The sequence below is a fragment of the Rhodamnia argentea genome, chromosome 10 (assembly GCF_020921035.1).
Source record: "Rhodamnia argentea isolate NSW1041297 chromosome 10, ASM2092103v1, whole genome shotgun sequence".
NCBI lineage: Eukaryota > Viridiplantae > Streptophyta > Magnoliopsida > Myrtales > Myrtaceae > Rhodamnia > Rhodamnia argentea.
In genome coordinates this window covers 16,332,236-16,349,768 of record NC_063159.1, presented here as the reverse complement: position 1 = coordinate 16,349,768, position 17,533 = coordinate 16,332,236, and the positions used below count along the sequence as shown (strand labels likewise).

The 17,533-nt window shown below is 39.0% G+C and overlaps 1 protein-coding gene and 1 long non-coding RNA gene across 2 annotated transcripts; one reads left to right on the top strand and one right to left on the bottom strand.

Moving 5' to 3' along the window:
* The first annotated feature begins 11,550 nt into the window (after positions 1–11,550).
* LOC115731360 (polyamine oxidase 2) lies at positions 11,551–17,451 on the top strand. Its single transcript, XM_030662020.2, has 10 exons — positions 11,551–12,071; positions 13,258–13,376; positions 14,565–14,653; positions 14,727–14,840; positions 15,337–15,424; positions 15,594–15,679; positions 15,757–15,859; positions 16,013–16,110; positions 16,197–16,626; positions 16,808–17,451. The coding sequence occupies exons 1-10, from the start codon at positions 12,032–12,034 to the stop codon at positions 17,114–17,116; spliced, it is 1,476 nt and encodes a 491-aa protein (XP_030517880.1). The 5' UTR covers positions 11,551–12,031; the 3' UTR covers positions 17,117–17,451.
* On the bottom strand, positions 12,789–14,286 carry LOC125312596. Its single transcript, XR_007196643.1, has 2 exons — positions 14,148–14,286; positions 12,789–12,837 (listed from the first exon to the last, which is right to left on the bottom strand). It is a non-coding gene; the product is annotated as an uncharacterized LOC125312596 (long non-coding RNA).
* Positions 17,452–17,533: the final 82 nt, after the last annotated feature.

The following is a 17,533-nucleotide window of genomic DNA, read 5'->3' as shown; positions in this document are numbered from 1 at the left end:
TTGCTAATTGAAATAGATTAGCAAAGTCTCGACCTTCATATCTTTCTCTTAAACCGAATTTCAATCCATCAAAGGCCAAATTTGTAAATTCTTTCTCAAAGAGTGAAGTGAGGCATATATTTTTAGCTTTATTAAACCGAGCAATAAACTAGTCAACTAACTCATCGCTATGTTGATAAACTCTAGCCAGGTTGGCAATTGATACCTTTAGTGTATTTTTTATAAAATTTAGAATGAAATTGTCACTTCATCCCTTCTGAATTATACATAGAATTAGGTGGTGAAAAAAAGAAAAGTGGAGGCCCGCCATATGCTAGCATTGGGCTTTGGAATCGATTCTTTATCAATGGCCCACCCTTTCTTTGAACCTTGTCAATGATCCAACTTAAAGATATGAACCGAGTGCCATTTAATGAGTAATCGAGAACAAGGGAGAGGAAAAATGAAAGCATTCCATTACTATCAACCCAAAGAAATACGATCTCTCCGAGATATACGGTTTATGCTAGAAAGGTATGAAGTTAGACTAATTTGGAAACATTGAGCAATTTACTTAAATACTTTGATGGCCACTTCTTTGTTGGTTGCATACGAGAATGTTGACTTAACACTTGACATTGTTTTTTTTGTAGTTGACATATGTCCCATTTTAGAAAAATCGAATGATTCACCGATGATTATTTTAAATTAGACAATTGAGGGTCATCATATGCACCATCGTCACCCACAAATGTGATTTCTCTTTACCGAACTTCATCTTGATCATATTCACCATCAAATTCGTATAAATCGAAGCAACGCTTCATCTAAAGTTTTTCATGTGGCCGTTTATCTCTATATTTAAGTAATTCCTCATACTTAGACACTCGCTTTGCTAATTGAACTAGATTAGCAAAGCCTCGACCTTCAAATCTTTTTCTTAAATTGAATTTCAATCCATCAAAGGCTAAATTTGTAAATTCTTTCTCAAAGAGTGAAGTGAGGCATATATTTTTAGCTTTATTAAAATGAACAATAAACTAGTTAGCTGACTCATTGCTATGTTGATAAACTCTAGCTAGGTTGGCAATTGATACCTTTGGTGTCATTTTATAAAATTTAGAATGAAATTGTCACTTCATCCTTGCTAAATTATACATAGAATTAGGTGGTGCAAAAAAGAAAAGTGGAGGCCCACCATCTGCTAGCATTGTGCTTTGGAATCGATTCTTTATCAATGGCCCACCCTTTCTTTGAACCTTGTCAATGATTGAACTTAAAGATACGAACTAAATGCCATTTGATGAGTAATTGAGAACAAGGGAGAGGGAAAATGAAAGCATTCCATTACTATCAACCCAAAGAAATACGACCTTTCCGAGATATACGGTTTATGCCAGAAAGGTATGAAGTGAGACTAATTTGGAAACATTGGGCAATTTACTTTATACTTACTATTCCGTCTGGTTTTTGGTTATGCGACCTTCCCTACACATGGTAATTGAGGAGTCAAACCCTTATTTTTTTTCGATGCCCTAATCCTTTGATTGTATCGGGCATTTCGGTTCTATTTTTTCTTTCTTGCAGAGTCCCCCTTAAAGTCTCCCGCAACGCCAAGCGGTTCCACTTTCTTGATTCGAGAAGTGCATTGTTGAAACTGGGTTTGAAGGCCAAGCGGCTCTAGATTTAGGGGTTACCGCTCTAGCCGAAACATTAGTACAGCTGGGTCCCCCGATTTTCTAATTGACATCTTTTCTTTACTATTTGCAAAACTTCAATCGTGGAGATGAAATAGAAGCTTCTTCTCGAACATCGTATTTTCACTCTAACCCAAGACCAACAACGGCTAGTAATTGAGTACTTACAAAATCTCTAACACCGGAGCAAATTAGTATACCAAGTGAGATTAGTTTTTTACAAAGACAAAAAAGTTCATTCATCCTTTCTCAACCACATCGCGCTGAAAATTGACCGACATGTTTAATGTTGGAAGGTTCATCGACAAAGTCAAAAAATTTTGAAACCTCTCCGAAAATGTTAACTATCAACTGGTTCAGGGTAAGGTTTTCTATAAACAAGCATAACAACTCATCTGTTTGAACCCATTTCTCGTTGAAATTCTTTGGCAAATCGTGTTGGATTTAATTGGGGATTTGTTGTTCATCCTTTCCCTAAGCGATGATGCTGGCGTCAGTGGATTATCTATATCGACATCAATCGATGAGTTCAGCCTAACAGAGATGTTGGCATTTGGTGGTGCCACAACGACTACCGGCCTGACATTTTCAACTTTCCGTTAGTTGACTGGTCTGTCGACCGATCTTGTTTGCTGTTTTGACCAACATTGCTTCCGGCATGTCGCTCGTGATGTAGTTAGGTAATATAATTTTGCTGTACGTCGAGCAATCTTCTCATGGTTGACATACTATTGGGAGTTGGTGACACTTCCCCCAGCGAATCTTCACTGAGGTGCATTGGAAGATCGACGTCTCCTATTGGTTACTCTCGGCCACTCTTCCAGCGGCTGATGACTCTGACTGCACGATAGCCTCATTACCAGTTTGTGGCAATGGTTTGTTGTTGTTGCCGACAAAATTGTTGAACTTTTGTTGATTTATGGTTTTCACCATTGTAATCTCCTTGAATCGACAAAATGTGTCCCGCCAAAAAGATGGTTCACTGGAAAGTTCGACAAAAGACCTTTTCAAAACGTGCGTCAATGGGGCAATCAACAAATTAAGATGTGAAGGGTCCCTTGTTGATTTTAGATGAGAAAATAAAAGACAATATATTTAAAGGGCGTAGAGTGAAAACAACTGTGTCCAGCCATGCAAATTGCAAGAAGATAAATATTAAGCCGATTCGTACAATAACGTTGACTATTGTGATTGACTGGGCGTTGGGATTTACAAAAAGTATGCTCGAGGATATTTATAACCCACAATCGGTTCCTGCTATGACTATCAACTCCATTGCTCGACGGTTATGTCGCCTGCACTTCCTTAATAGTTAGCTTTTTCATCGAGTGCAACCGACCGAGCACTTGAATAATATTTCGTGTCTAACCCACCTAAACTGAAAATTTCGAATCTTTTCGGGACGGGCTTACTTGCGATTTGGGATGACAGGTAAAAAAAAAAAAAAAAAGAAGAGCAGCTATTGTGAGAGTTCGGGTTTAGCCTCCGGAGCGAATACAGAATCACAGTATGGATCCGGTTTCTCTCTCTCCGTCTCCCCTGTTTTGCTTGCTAAAGCGTTATATGACTAAATATTAGCTCGAGTGTGGATGGAGGCTTTCGTCATAATTTTCTAGGGAGACATGATGGAGCCAATTTCATATATGGGCAAAGAAAAAGTTCAGTTCGTCCCACAGGTTGGCAAGTAACACGTGACAGATTCGATTTCACGTTGTCCGAATTCGGACAACAGAGTTTCGGTTTCGGGCCATGGGGGTGACCCATTCACAACGTCTTTTCAGACGAAAGCAAAGGCCCAACTAAAATCGTGTCATTATATCTTTTCGGCCGGTAGGGATTCCCATTTCCTTTTTTTTTTTTTTTTCAATTGGTGAGTTTTACTTTCATGGAAAAATTTCAAACAATGGCCTAAAGTGCTCTCATTTTATCAACTATGAATTTCAAGTGGGCATTATTTCAAATAAGATTCCGAAGTGACATGTTTGTCTCAAGAAAGGGCTTAGTCAAAATGTACTTTCATCCTTTACTTTTAAAATTTTTTTCTTTTTTTATTTCCTTTCTTTTTCTTTTTAATTTTTCTTTTTCTCTCCCCTACCCCAGCCATCACCGGCTGCCATTGGGAGACCGTCACTTAGGTCGCTGTCAAGCGAGGGCAGCTCACACTAGATCCGGCAAGGGTAACCGTCGCCCTTCGCTTGGGTTGTTGCCCTTGCTCGGCATCGGGTGAGGATAACCCTCGCCCTCGCCCTCGCCCTCCCCCTCCCCCTCCCCATGCTAGTGAGGCCAACGTTAAGCAACAATCCCGGTAGAGGGTGAGGGTCCCCTTGGCTCTCGCTTGAGGCAGCGATAGCTCAAAAGGGGAGAGGAAAAAGAAAAAGAAAAAAAATAAAAATATAAAGGATGAAAATATTCTTCGATCAGGCATTCCTTTAAAATAATGATGACGCTTCAAATTCTTATTTGAGAAAATAAAGGCAATTCATGTACTTATTTGAAATTTTTTCTACTTTTATTGCTCCACAAAAGCGTATTTTGGAAGACCGATTCTCCTATTCAAATCCGTAAATAAGAGCAAAAGGCGGATGCAACTTCAAATGGAATGGCAAAATTGAGCGTGCCGGTGGCAAGCGATTTCAAAATTCGGGACACGAATTCTTGCGAAGATGAAACATTAGGATGTTTTTATAATCTTATCTTATGAATTGGTATTTTAATTGAAATAATAAATAAATTGGAGGGACAGACACGATGTGCTTCCCTGTCACAAAATTTGAATTCGTCCATCTTTTTTTTTCCTCCCCAATGCCTTGTGAACACGTGGACTCGACAGGACAGTTGGCAGTTAGTTATTTTGGAGGCGTTTTCCATATGTCGCCCGAAGGGCCCCAATCCACGGGGTCCACAAAACGTGGTCGGTCCGTGACCAGTGACAAGCGGCAGCGATCTTGTCGTTTCACCATGCGAAAAACCCACGCGCGTTGTTTCGCTTTGGTCCCAATCGGAGTCCCACTTTCATCGTGGGGATAATGTTTTCCATTGCAACCCCGATTTCTACGTCCGATTAATGCTCGGGCTAACAACACAACTTATTCTTAAATTTTGATTTAATATGGTTAAAATTTTAATTTATCCAATGTGATATCTAACTTTTAGCCTCGTATGTAATATGATTCCTAAATTTTTATTTTATTTAATATGATCTTTGGACTTTTAGTACGTATTGAATGCGACCACTAAACCGTTGTCATTCTATTAGTTCAATATCAAAAATAACATTTAACGTTTTTCACATGATCTTATGATTTAAATTGAACATATATTAAAAATTCACAGACCTCATCAAACAAATCAAAAGTTCAAGAACCACGTTATATGTTATACTAAATTTCGAGGACCACATTGGATAAATCAAAAGTTTATAGATCACATTGTGTATCGGGCCAAAGTTTAGATACCATTTATGTTATTTTTCCTTAATGTTTGAGAAAAGAGAGAGGCTCTTAATGCCGTCTACTTTACACGTGTGAATCAATAGGGGAAGGATAATTAGCTTGTTTATTCGGGCATGCACACATATGGAAATCGATTAGCACACCATTGTAATAAGAATAACAGCTTCCATGGACAATGACCCGTCATTGAATGAAGTTTGGTCACATGTAGTTTTAGAGCTACACGTTCCAATTTCCACTGATTGTTCTTTTACACGTTCCAATTTCCACTAATTGTTCTCTTACTCCTCTCGTATCATCCTCCTTTATTAACTTTTTTATTTTATATTTCGGAAGTGAAGTAGCTTATCTTTTCAAATTTGAAAGAAACGTTGATTTGATTTGGTGTGATTTTATGAATTGTTGCGAGCGTGGAGTCAATACATATTTTTTTTCGTGAAATTAGTATTCTCTCTAGGCTATTTTGGTGAGATTAATCGGCATTTGGCGACCTTCACCGTGCTCATGTGAGGGCGGTTGTTGCCTTTTAGAGAAAGAGAGAGAATGGCGGCCATGCTCCCTCCCTCCCTCCCTCTCATTGTAGGTAGTGGCCTCCCTCGCCTAAGCGCAGCAATAGGTCTGGACTCAAGGCTAAGCTCTCTGAAGACCATCCATCGACGCCTTTAAAAGGGAGAGAGAGATGATAGCCATGCTCCCTCCCTCCCTCTCGACATCGGTAGCGGCCTCCCTCGCCTACTATGGTCGAGTGCTTGGATGGCGGCCTAGGCCCTCCTCCTTCATTTGTTTCTTTCTCTCTCCTCCTCTCTCTTTGCCATGGCTTTTCTTTTGGTTTTTTTCTTTGTTGGCATTTTCTGCTTCTCTTTGCTAGTATTTCGGGTCTAGCCTGTACAGACACGACAATGTAAATCAATATACTCTTATTTGTATTGAAATCATAAGGATCACAACGTACGAAATAAGACCATAAACAAGGCTTTGATTTTGTCAAAGGAACAAAAAATACAAGAACGTGATTAAACATACGACAAAAGTTTAGAAATTAAATTGGCCTTTATTTATACTTAAAATAGTCCCCCGCACCCCTATGAATTATTTATTTTTATTTTTTACCATGAAACATAATTTACCATGAATTTTCACTAGAGGCTTGCTTGGGCCGGTCCCTGAGTTTCAAAAAAGGGGAATGGCCGAGAAAAAATTGTCTAGTGGGACAAAGACTTTGGATCATTTGGCTGACGCTCTTGCCGCTTCAAAAAGCTGACTGGCTTTTGCTTTAAAAGCTCTTGTCTGTGCTCTGGAACAACTTTTACAGGTTCCCTGCCAAAAGGTTTATTGTAGTAACCAGTAAAGTGACTGATGACGTCATTATTGTCCAAAGTCTGACGTACTGTCGGGGCCTAGTTCCATCTCTCATTGTTGATTAAGAAGGCTGTTCAACAAAAGGGTGCGTGCATTCGCTTCTTTACGGGGGGGTTATCTCCTAATTCATTAACTTCCTGGTTTTCAGGACATGTGGATTTGTGACATTAACTTCACACGACATATTAAGCCCAATGGGAAAATTGCACTATGGCAGTCCTCTTTACACGAAAAGACGATTCATTTTTTTTATTATTATTATCGACATGGGATGGATTTAGTCGGTAAGATTAGAATTTGATCATTTATGCACCAAATTTTCGACAACTTGATAAATTGACAGCTTTAACAAATCGACAAAAAGTGGAATCAGCGATCTCGAATGCAGCCATCAAAAAAGTGGAATAAGGCAACCGTCGAGATAATGGAGCTAATGAAAGTCAAGATAGTGGAGTCGATGTAATGGTTTGGTGAGCTTTTGTTTGTAACCTCCATTTGTACCATTCGTTTGTAACTATCGTCTATAAGATTTAAATAGCCACATCGTACTCATCAGATAATCCTCGGCACATAAACAAACAAACAAACACGTTATCTTTCAATTGTCTTTTAATTCCTACACTACAATTATAGTTTTCGGATTCGCGTCGTTGATTGAATTATGGATATGTGTTTCTTAGCTGTAGTTTTCGGATCCACGTCGTATATTAAATATTGGCTTCTACCTTTATTGTAAATCATGGGTGTCTCATTGTCGATTAAATTTCGGCATTGCATCTTTACGTTCTCGGGCTTTGTCGCCGACCAAATTTTCGAGAAGGTTCGTGTACCTTCAATGCCGTTTGAAGTGAAGTTATCAATTCCTTTGTGTACTTGTGATATTTTCTGTCTGAAATCGCCATATAACGTTGCCTCTAATAAAATCAAAAAATGACTTTTGGTGAAAGACATTTCGTCATGGAGTCGAATTCTGGCTAAACAAGTCCTTTTCCATACAACCCTTCATTTTATGAGGTGAAAAACAAGAATAACAAATCGAGGTACAATCGTGCATAAGCGTGTCATGTTACTAGTAAGACCGGCACAAATTTTGGACAGGCATGTTATCGCACTAGTTGCATGGATATATACACTCCTATTTCACAGAGCAAAAGTTATAGTATAGGTATTGGTTTTCCAAGTTTCCAACTCCTTTGGGATTTACTTTGCTTAGTCAACTCAGTTTCATCCTGTCATTCGCAGTTCTTGCTTTACTTCATTTGGTGTGAGAATTAGATAAATCCAGTCAATCTTGTCCTGACTTTGTTCATGATGAATGAAGTTGGCTTATTTTTTTTTTTTTGGTTGGAAGGAAAATTTTCATTTCACTTCAAATACAGATACATAATTTCAAGAAAAAAAATGCAATTCAAACAAAGCAAATAAATCCGAAAGATAAATCAACTTAATAAACTATGCAGAGACTCGCTCATTCCACAAAAATGGGTCTAATATAGAATCAAAGCACAACCGGTAGCCAAGTCTCGCAGCAATATTAGTGATGTGCACACGCCAAGATTTCCCTTTTCAAAAGCAACGGCTTTACCAAAAGGAGTGCGTGCCTAGGTTTGGCGTTTCCAGCACCATCGCCGTATAGAGACAACAACAACTTTAATGGGTTGTGGAAGCATATAAAACGTCTTGTAAATCTTCAGATCTATAGATCGAAATAAAAAGAGCACCCAAATCTAAATCTAGTTTTAGATCGGGAGAGACCCAAATCTAAGTCTAGTTTTAGTGGGAGAGAAGATTTTCAAATGAGATACCAGTTGATCACAAAATTACTTTCAGATAAGTCGGCTTTTGAATGCAGTAGTAGAGAAGCATCATAGACTTAGGGAAAGCTCGACTATATGGATCAAGCATCGAAGGCGGAGTTAGTAAGCCGATCCGGAATAACAGATTCTTTTGAGACGCTCACCCTTCGAACTTCTACAAAATCCTCCATGAGGAAAAAGCCGATGTCCCGCGAAATCAACAAATCTCTTGTATAAGGGTATATAGATAAAGGAATAAAGAGGGAGAGGGAGAGGCGAGGAAGGAGAGATCCCTCTCTCTCCCTCAGGACACACGCTACATGAAGAGTGGGGTTTCGCGGCGGATGAGGAAGAGAAGAGAGGAAAGCTGCGCGTCTAATTTTCTCTGTTATAATTTATTGATATGCTATAATATTATGTGATATTAAACAAAAAATCACATGTTTTTCAGAGACAGAGAGAGAGAGACTGTATAGTCTATACATTCGGGCGCATTATGAATGGATATCCCATAATATTATTGGCACCCACATATATACTATAGCAAAGCAAATAATTATATCAATAAATTATAACAAAGAAAATTAGACAGTCTTTAAAAACATCATCCTGTTCCACATTATCATGAAATTAGAGCGTCAAACTTCTTCACGGCAAGAATGATTATATTTTCCGTTCGTCTTCACTTGTAAAAAGGAAATGTGACTTCACTGTATTATAGGTTCTACTCCCCGAGAAGAGTGATTAAGAGAGAGAGGGGGTTGATCTATGATTTCTCATTCATGGACATTGATAAGATGATAAGATCTTTCCATTTAGCTGCAACTTATAATGCATATCAAACTTCATTACGTAATATGCAATCTTTATTTAAAATCTAAAACTTCATTTTAGTGAACTTTCACAGAGTCGCATGTTCCGAAAAATTACCAAAAAAAGTCATAAACCTATTACAATTTTACCAATTTAATCTTAAGTTTTTTTTTTCCAATTGAGTGCTAAATCTTTTGCATCTATACCAATTTAGTTCATAGATCTAATTCTGGCCGGAAATCATTGACATAGACGCCGGTTATTTTACATGGTGCGGCTAACACCGACGTGAAAGTTTTTAATAATGTTCTGTAATTTTTGAATTTTTATAATTTTGTTTTTTTTTCTATTTTCTTTTCCTTCTCTTTACCCCTTTTTTTTTTTTGGAAGGGCTAGCTAGAGTTAGCAGCTATAGGCAAGGGCATCGCAGTCCTCACCCTGTCACCCAGTGCTGCCTTTTGGGTTGGTCTCATACCTTGTGATTACAAGGGTTGGCCAACAAACCTAGCTAGTCTTTAGCCTCCCGCCCGCACCCCTCCCCCCCAAAAAAAAATGTAAAGAGAAGGAAAGAAAAATAGACAAGAAAAAAATGAAAGAAAATCAAAATTTCAAAGATTATAAAAATGTAATTAAAAAATGTGCACGTCTATGTGGGCCGGGCCACGTGAGACGGTTGGCAACTATGGCCACAATTAGCCAAATGACAGAATTAATATAGATGCAAAAGGTTTACGACTCAATTGACCAAAAAAAAAAGTGGTTAAGGATTGAATTAACACAATTGCAATAGGTTTAAGACTTTTTCACTAATCTTTCCTCGCATATTCCCATAGATCGCACAAGTGTCATTTCTAATAGATAATGCAAACCTACCCTTCGTGACATCAACAACCTTGTATTTCCTACCCCGACTAGTGATTAGTGAAAGCGATGCCAATTCTCTATTATTAGTGACAAAACACATAAACTTCAGCTGCTTTAAATTAAAACCACAAACTTATCAGCACAAATCGAAGAATTGATCCCGTCATTCTATGATCTATTTACTAATTTATTGGAGAAAACCGGTGAAAAGTGTGGGCAAGTGGAAGTCCGAGGAGGAGCATAACTTATATTAAGAAGAAATCAATGCTTTAGATCGTGCTCTTTTAGTTTGGTTGGAGAAGCGTCTCCATCCACGAGCTAAAAGTGTCGTTAATCATTGTTGAATTAAATAAATGACCCGGCAATTAATTAGTGATTTGCACGTACTGTTTGACGCATTACGGTCACGGTTGAGTAATCGAATTTCATGCGATCTTATTTGACCGACGAACTTCGGGCATATATTAAAAAAAAAAAAAAAAAGAAAAGGGGTCCATGGGGCGTCATGGTGACGTAGGTTTGTTCCAAGAGCGGAGGGATTAAAGTTATATTTTATGTGCATTGGCAATTTGCTTAATCCGTTTGGCCACTGATTTTTTTTTAATCATGGTAACAATTAGGCATGAAAATTTCAAAGAGGAACTGTACTCTGAAGGTTGCTTGTGCTTATGGGTTCTTCTCTATACGTGAATGCCATGAAATTTGGTGAATCGATCTTTCGCGTCTTACAGCACGAAAAAGGAGACGAGCTTGCCCTTGCCCCGAAGTTATCTCAGCTTTAGCCCGACCTTCTCATACCACTTGTTTCGTGTAGCCAAGACAAAGAAAATCATAATGATATCGGCCGGCACACGCTTAAGATCTCATGGAAAGATGGCTCAATTAAGGTGCGTATAAACCGATTTGAACATCATCCGATAGCCTGCGTATGAGAACACTTACGAGATAAAATTTCTATTTCGGAATTGCTTCCGGAACGTAAATCGTTTGGTTATGCAACTTCTTGAGCAGAAATCTGTTCGCCTACGCAATTCTATTTTTCTACTTTGGGAGCAATTTTTTTTTGCTTTAGAAGTAGTTTTGGAGCCATTTAAAGAAGTAAAATAAATTTATTTTTAGTCAGAAGTCGATTTGTAGAGCAGAAATGTTGCCACGCGTGCTCAAAATTCGATTGTCTGCTATAGTACTCTTAGAAATCACCATAAGATGGTAGTTAGGTACTTTGCAACGAAGTCATGGCTCAATAAACAGGAAAATATGGGATTTCCGCTTGGGGCATGAAATTGACTTGTGATTCACGTGGATCCAACGTTCTCACGACATTAACATTGGTCAATCAAATCTTTAGCCTTCAATACAGTTCTCAGATTTTTACAGCTAGTACATAGGTTACCCCACTGTGCGAAAAATCAACGAAAGGGGAATGTGAAATTACCGGAATGCCCCCAAAGCTACCACGTGTCGAATTTCTAGAGGCCAAGCCGTTTGATCCTAGAGGACGCACCTACGCGCTTTTCTCCCGTCGTCCCGGCAGGCTAGAGAGAGAGAGAGAGAGAGAGGAGAGATTCTATAAAGGCAACTCGAGAACGCGAATTTAGCGAAACGCTCGTCAATCTCTCTCCATAATTTCTCTCTCTAGTCCGGTGGACCATCCTCCACGTTCAATCGAATCCCCGATCGTCTGCGATTGAATTGATTGGAGCTTGGGGTCGCGGGAAAGTTTTCCGATCGCCGATCGATCGTATCAGTTTCGAGATCCTGTCTCGATCGAGCCGCGAGAATTTCTTCCGGAGAGAGAGACGGAGAGAGTTTGAATTGGGTGGGAAAAGTTCGAAGCGCATGAGCTGGTTGGGGAAGCTGGGTGTCCTGAATTCGAGCTCGAACCATTTCACCACTTGCCTCTTGATCTTCATCCTCCATTTCTCGCCTCAATTGCCGCCTTGTCTCTTCAAATTCGAGAACAAGTCGTTAGACCCATTATTAAGACTGTCCAGTTCCATTAGCTCTAGTAGTAGTAGAAGCAGCAGTAATAATTGTTGTTTTAGTCTGAATCGTCGGACATCGTCTCGGTATGGAGTCTGGAAGCAGGAGTAATCGCCAATTGAGCCCAGGTTGGTGCCGGTTAAATAGCAGACGTTGTGAGTCCATTTCCTCGTTGAGTTATAAATTTATGTTTTTTAATCAGTTTGTCCGTAGATGCTTTTCTTTTATTGCATAAATTTAGTTCCTTTTTTTGGACCCCAAATTTTGAGCTTTAGTTGAGCTGATATATTGTTGGAAAGGACATTCTTTATGCCAAAGCTACTGCTTCTCTCTCTCTCTCTTTTTTTTTGCTTGAATGTATTTGGTTTTTCTTAGATACGGAGTGCTTAGACTTGGATGGGAAACGTTCCGTAGAATTTTTATTTTTTATTTTTTGCGTGGATGCTACTGATTTTTTAAATATTTGCCGTATTGTTTTCTAGTGATTGAATGCTGAAACTGGCAGTTGCAAGTCTTACTTTTATGTGGATAACTTGAATAGATTATCTTGGTCCATTCACTTTTGTGACCATCAAGCTTGCGTTGCCCGAACTGCTTATGAGCCATGTCGATCATGTGCTTATAACTACTACGTGCAACTTCAAGTCCGATTCAAATACTTTTAAAAATTCTTCTTCAGCCTGGTGCAATGGAATGGCAATACATGGTGGTCGATGCTTTTGTCTGGAGTTTGCATTCTTGATGTTAGAATGTCATACAAAAGCTTGGCTTAACCTAGTTGCAAAGACTTTTGGTTGCTGTGATTTGCTCTGGTGTAGGTATAAAACGGGAATTGGTTTTTTTAATTGTGTAATTTAGGGAATCTCTCTTTATTCAGGTTCACTATAGCAACAGCTTAGTCATTAAGTAGGGTAACTCTTAATTTGTGCAACACTAAGTTCTCAGTTCGCTGATTCCAAACTGTTTGGCGTTGGTGTTCATGCTAGATTTATTTTTGCATCAATACATGATCTCAGGAAGTGAGTTAATGTTGCTTATTGCTTGTACTGATGAATAGGTGAAATTTGTAATGTAATATGTGAATATGTTATGTATTTCCTTTCTTTCATTCTGTAAATGATCGTTTGAAGATCAACACTTTGAGAGGATACGTCATGCAGTATTTGCAAGTCTGAGAATAGTCAAAGTGAATCGCCGAGATGGGTTTTACTGCATTATGTGCTTTCATGTGTTAACTTCTAATCTGGGCAAATTATCCAGATTGGGGATTGTTCACCCACATTCCTAATTGGAGTTCAATATGTTGTTATGTAGCTTTGTGCTATTCATCTAGTACAAAAGGAGGACAGGCAAGGTCACCATCAGTTATTGTAATAGGAGGTGGCATTGCTGGACTAGCCGCTGCTCGTGCCCTTTATGATGCCTCCTTTCAGGTAATGAAAGATGAGAATATAGTCGGAGAGTATTTCTAGTTCTACCTAAGATTCTGAACACGGAAGTCTCTCTCTCTCTCTCTCTCCAGGCCTAATGTTACTATGTTTCCTGAAACTTTACCAATAATGCCCAATATCGGAACCTAGAGAGAGTTTGTAGGTTTATGAAATTAATATTAGGACCAATGGTCTTAAATATGGCCTTAAATATTGTTGATAGGAGTACTATTTTTGTTATGTAATACAAATAACATCAGAATGGCATTGCAAACTAGTCTCATCATTTGCTGGTGTCTGGTTATTTTGTAATTTGGCCAAATAGGTTCTTCTGAAGTTATCCTTTTCAATGGCGAGGAACACAATGCTCTTGTTCACTAGTTAGTGCCGTCTGTTGTACGCAATGTAGCTTTTGATGATACCTAATTTCACATATTTAATGAGATGGCAATGAACTGTTATATGAGAAATTCAGAATCGGAAAGAATGTGCTTGAAAGGTCTAGCATGATTGGGTTCCTGATATGCATGTTTCATAGATTAGGGTTTTGTGGACCATTCTTATTACCGGTTTCCTATTACCTAGTTAGACAGTAGTCATGTCCCATTCTGGTAAACTTTATTCAAAGAAACTGCACCACTTTTGGTGCTTAGAGCTGCATAACTTTGTTCAGATATTGCAAAGTAAATGTCTTCCACATCTCCATGCCTTGTCACTTGTTACGTCGATGCTTGATGGTTAACTATTCTGATTACAAGCATGTCGAAGCGATACACTTGATTATGATACGTGACTGTTTCGCAAGTGGTGCAATAACACAAAATTTCTGGTTCTTATATTAGTCAAGTCTCCTTTTCCAAGGTCCAGAAAAGAAGCAGTTCATTTGTAAGGCAGCTCATGGTTTGGCCTCATGAGTTCTCTGGTCATGATAGCATTTGCTGCCAGGAACTCACACGAAAGGGAATAAAATATCTCGATTTAGTCTGAACTTTGACTTTAAGGAAGCAATGTTTCTTTCCTGTTTCGCTCAATAAGTTTCCCATAACTTTTACAGTCTCCTACGGTGTTTACACGCTGATAATCTTTATAATCTATCCCTTCCTGTATTTTTTGAAAGTAACTAATTTTAGATGTATGGATTTTGACAGTAAATCTTTCTTCCCCTCTGAACTGATTGCTCTTTTTGATTAGGTCCTTTTGCTGGAGTCACGTGACAGACTTGGTGGTCGTGTTCATACTGACTACTCTTGCGGCTTTCCTGTGGATCTTGGGGCCTCATGGTAAAATGTTTGTACTTCTCGTGCAAGTTTAACGTGAGAGTATGATGAGTCTGATGTTATCTTGATCTTTCAGGTTGCATGGGGTGTGTGAAGAGAATCCTTTGGCCCCATTGATTGGGAGATTGGGATTACCTCTGTACCGAACCAGCGGTGATAACTCTGTCTTGTATGACCATGACTTGGAAAGGTACGTCTGTTCATGTGTGCTAATCTATTGTGTCGATTTGTGCTCTTTTGCTGTCTCTTTACTTTTTACATCTTTTCATTTATCTATCCCTTTCCTAACATGCTTGGAGTGTTTCCAAATAAAAAAAAGCTTCTGGTGTGAGTTCTAATATCTTGTTTAGAGGAAGCTTTCTAATGCTTATCGATTTCAGGAACATGAATTTAATCTTAGCTCTCTATATCACAGTTGTGGAAATTAGGGATTTGAACTTCTGTTTGCAGCTGCTTTATAGTTATATTTGCTCTTGACAGGAATATTCCCCTCATGTTTTTTTCCTATGTCAAAGTAATGATTACATCAGCTATGGGCCTAGATATAATTTGTGTTTTTTAACATATTGGTTTTCCATCAGTCATTGACATGTTTCTGTTCAGTCAAATTCTGGGCTTCTTTTGCAAAGGTTGAATTTATGATCTTACCTTATGAAATCATTTATTGACCAGAACCTATATTGCAGTTATGCACTCTTTGACATGGATGGCAAGCAAGTTCCTCAAGAATTGGTCGTTGAAGTTGGCATAAAATTTGAGAGTATCTTGGAAGAGGTATGGCTTCTTAAGGATCTTGTTTCCCATTTTTCATAATAGGTTGCAATTTATCCCTTGCAAGTTCTGCAAATATGTATGCCTGATAGGTTCTGAAATTTGAAGATAAGGCCCACAAAGGATGTTGTGCTGTTTCTTTACGTTCTCCTTTGCTTTTAACTGAATGCAGGCGAACAAAGTAAGACAAGAGTACAGTGCAGACATGTCCATACAACAGGCTTTCTCTTTAGTTTTTGAACGGAGGCCAGATTTAAGGTTTGACGTAGAATCCTTTATTATGCGGTTTCAATTTTGTTTCTTGATGTTTATTTGATTTGTAACATGACTTACAGGTTGGAAGGGCTTGACTTCAAGGTACTACAGTGGTATCTTTGCAGAATGGAAGGCTGGTTTGCTACAGATGCTGATAATATCTCGCTGAAATGCTGGGATCAGGTTAAGTTACTAACTGACTAATTGACTGCTTGTGATGCTGTTGCTACATGATGAGTTGCTTGGAAGGGTTTATCGGTTTTTTTAAAGACTATATGCCATATCGTAATTGTGATTCGATTTGTTGACACGTAGTTACTATAATACTGCATACAGGAAGAATTGCTGCCTGGTGGACATGGATTGATGGTTAGGGGTTATGTCCCTGTTATAAACACCCTCGCTAAAGGTCTTGATGTCCGCTTGGGCCACAGGTCTATATTTATCCTGGAAAACTAGTAGTTCAGATTAGGTGTCTGTTGTAACATTCTTACCCTTTACTTATTGATTCATATTGTAGAGTTACCAACATTGTGAGGCGATACAATGGAGTGAAGGTAACTGTAGAAGATGGGAGAACATTTGCTGCGGATGCTGCAATTGTCGCTGTGCCTCTTGGTGTACTGAAATCCCAAAGCATTAGGTTTGAGCCTAAGCTACCTGATTGGAAGGAAGCAGCAATTGCGGATCTCGGTGTTGGGATTGAGAACAAGATTGTGTTGCATTTTGAAAAGGTGTTTTGGCCCAATGTGGAATTTCTGGGAGTGGTTGCTGATTCATCTTATGGGTGCAGCTACTTTCTAAATCTTCACAAGGCAACGGGTCATTCTGTTCTCGTTTATATGCCTGCTGGGCAGCTAGCTAAAGACATCGAGAAGATGTCTGATGAAGCAGCTGCTAATTTTGCTTTCATGCAACTAAAGAAGATCCTTCCTAATGCTTCTTCCCCGGTATCTTCTACAGGCCTTATGTTGTCTTTTAAAACTGTAGCTAAATGCTCTTCAATTTTTACAATGGCCTTTCCTTCTCCCCTTCAATCTTCTTTCAATCGTTTAAGGTCGGCCCATTGTTGGGGCAGCAGTGCATATCTGGTTGTTAGAGGATTCTAACATGTATGTTTGAATGGTGCAGATTCAGTATCTTGTGTCTCATTGGGGTACAGATATTAACTCACTTGGGTCATATAGCTATGATGTAGTGGGGAAGCCCCATGATCTTTATGAGAAGCTAAGAATCCCGGTGGATAACCTGTTCTTTGCAGGAGAGGCAACAAGTTCGAGCTACCCAGGATCTGTGCATGGCGCATTCTCTACCGGTCTGATGGCTGCGGAAGACTGCCGAATGCGGGTTCTGGAGCGGTATGGGGAATTGGATCTCTTCCACCCAGTAATGGGTGAGGAGGCTTCCATCTCTGTCCCTCTCTTGATCTCCCGGATGTAATTCCAGGGCTGCCCTCTTCTCTTAACTATCTCTGTCTTTATTTGTGTCCGTGGGGTATGGCTAACACATTACTGCCAATTTGATCGGCCTAGTGGGAAATGTCGTGGAAAATCAGCATTTTCCATTTCTTTGATCAATCGAACTCGTTGCTAATGTGTAGTGGCTTATTTTATGTAGTGTTACTCTGGAGATATAATGAATGAAGGACGGCATTTAGTAGTGAAATATTTTACATTGTCAAACTTGTTATTGTATGTAGATGTACTTTTTTAATTTGGGTTGAATTATGTGGATGTACTTGGAATGATCAATTTGTCCTCCTTGTTTGTCCTTAAGAATCGGTGCTCTATTCTGTTACTGGAAATGACGTTTGACTTGTGATGTCACAGAAGAAAGTCAATATCCCAAGAGAATCCG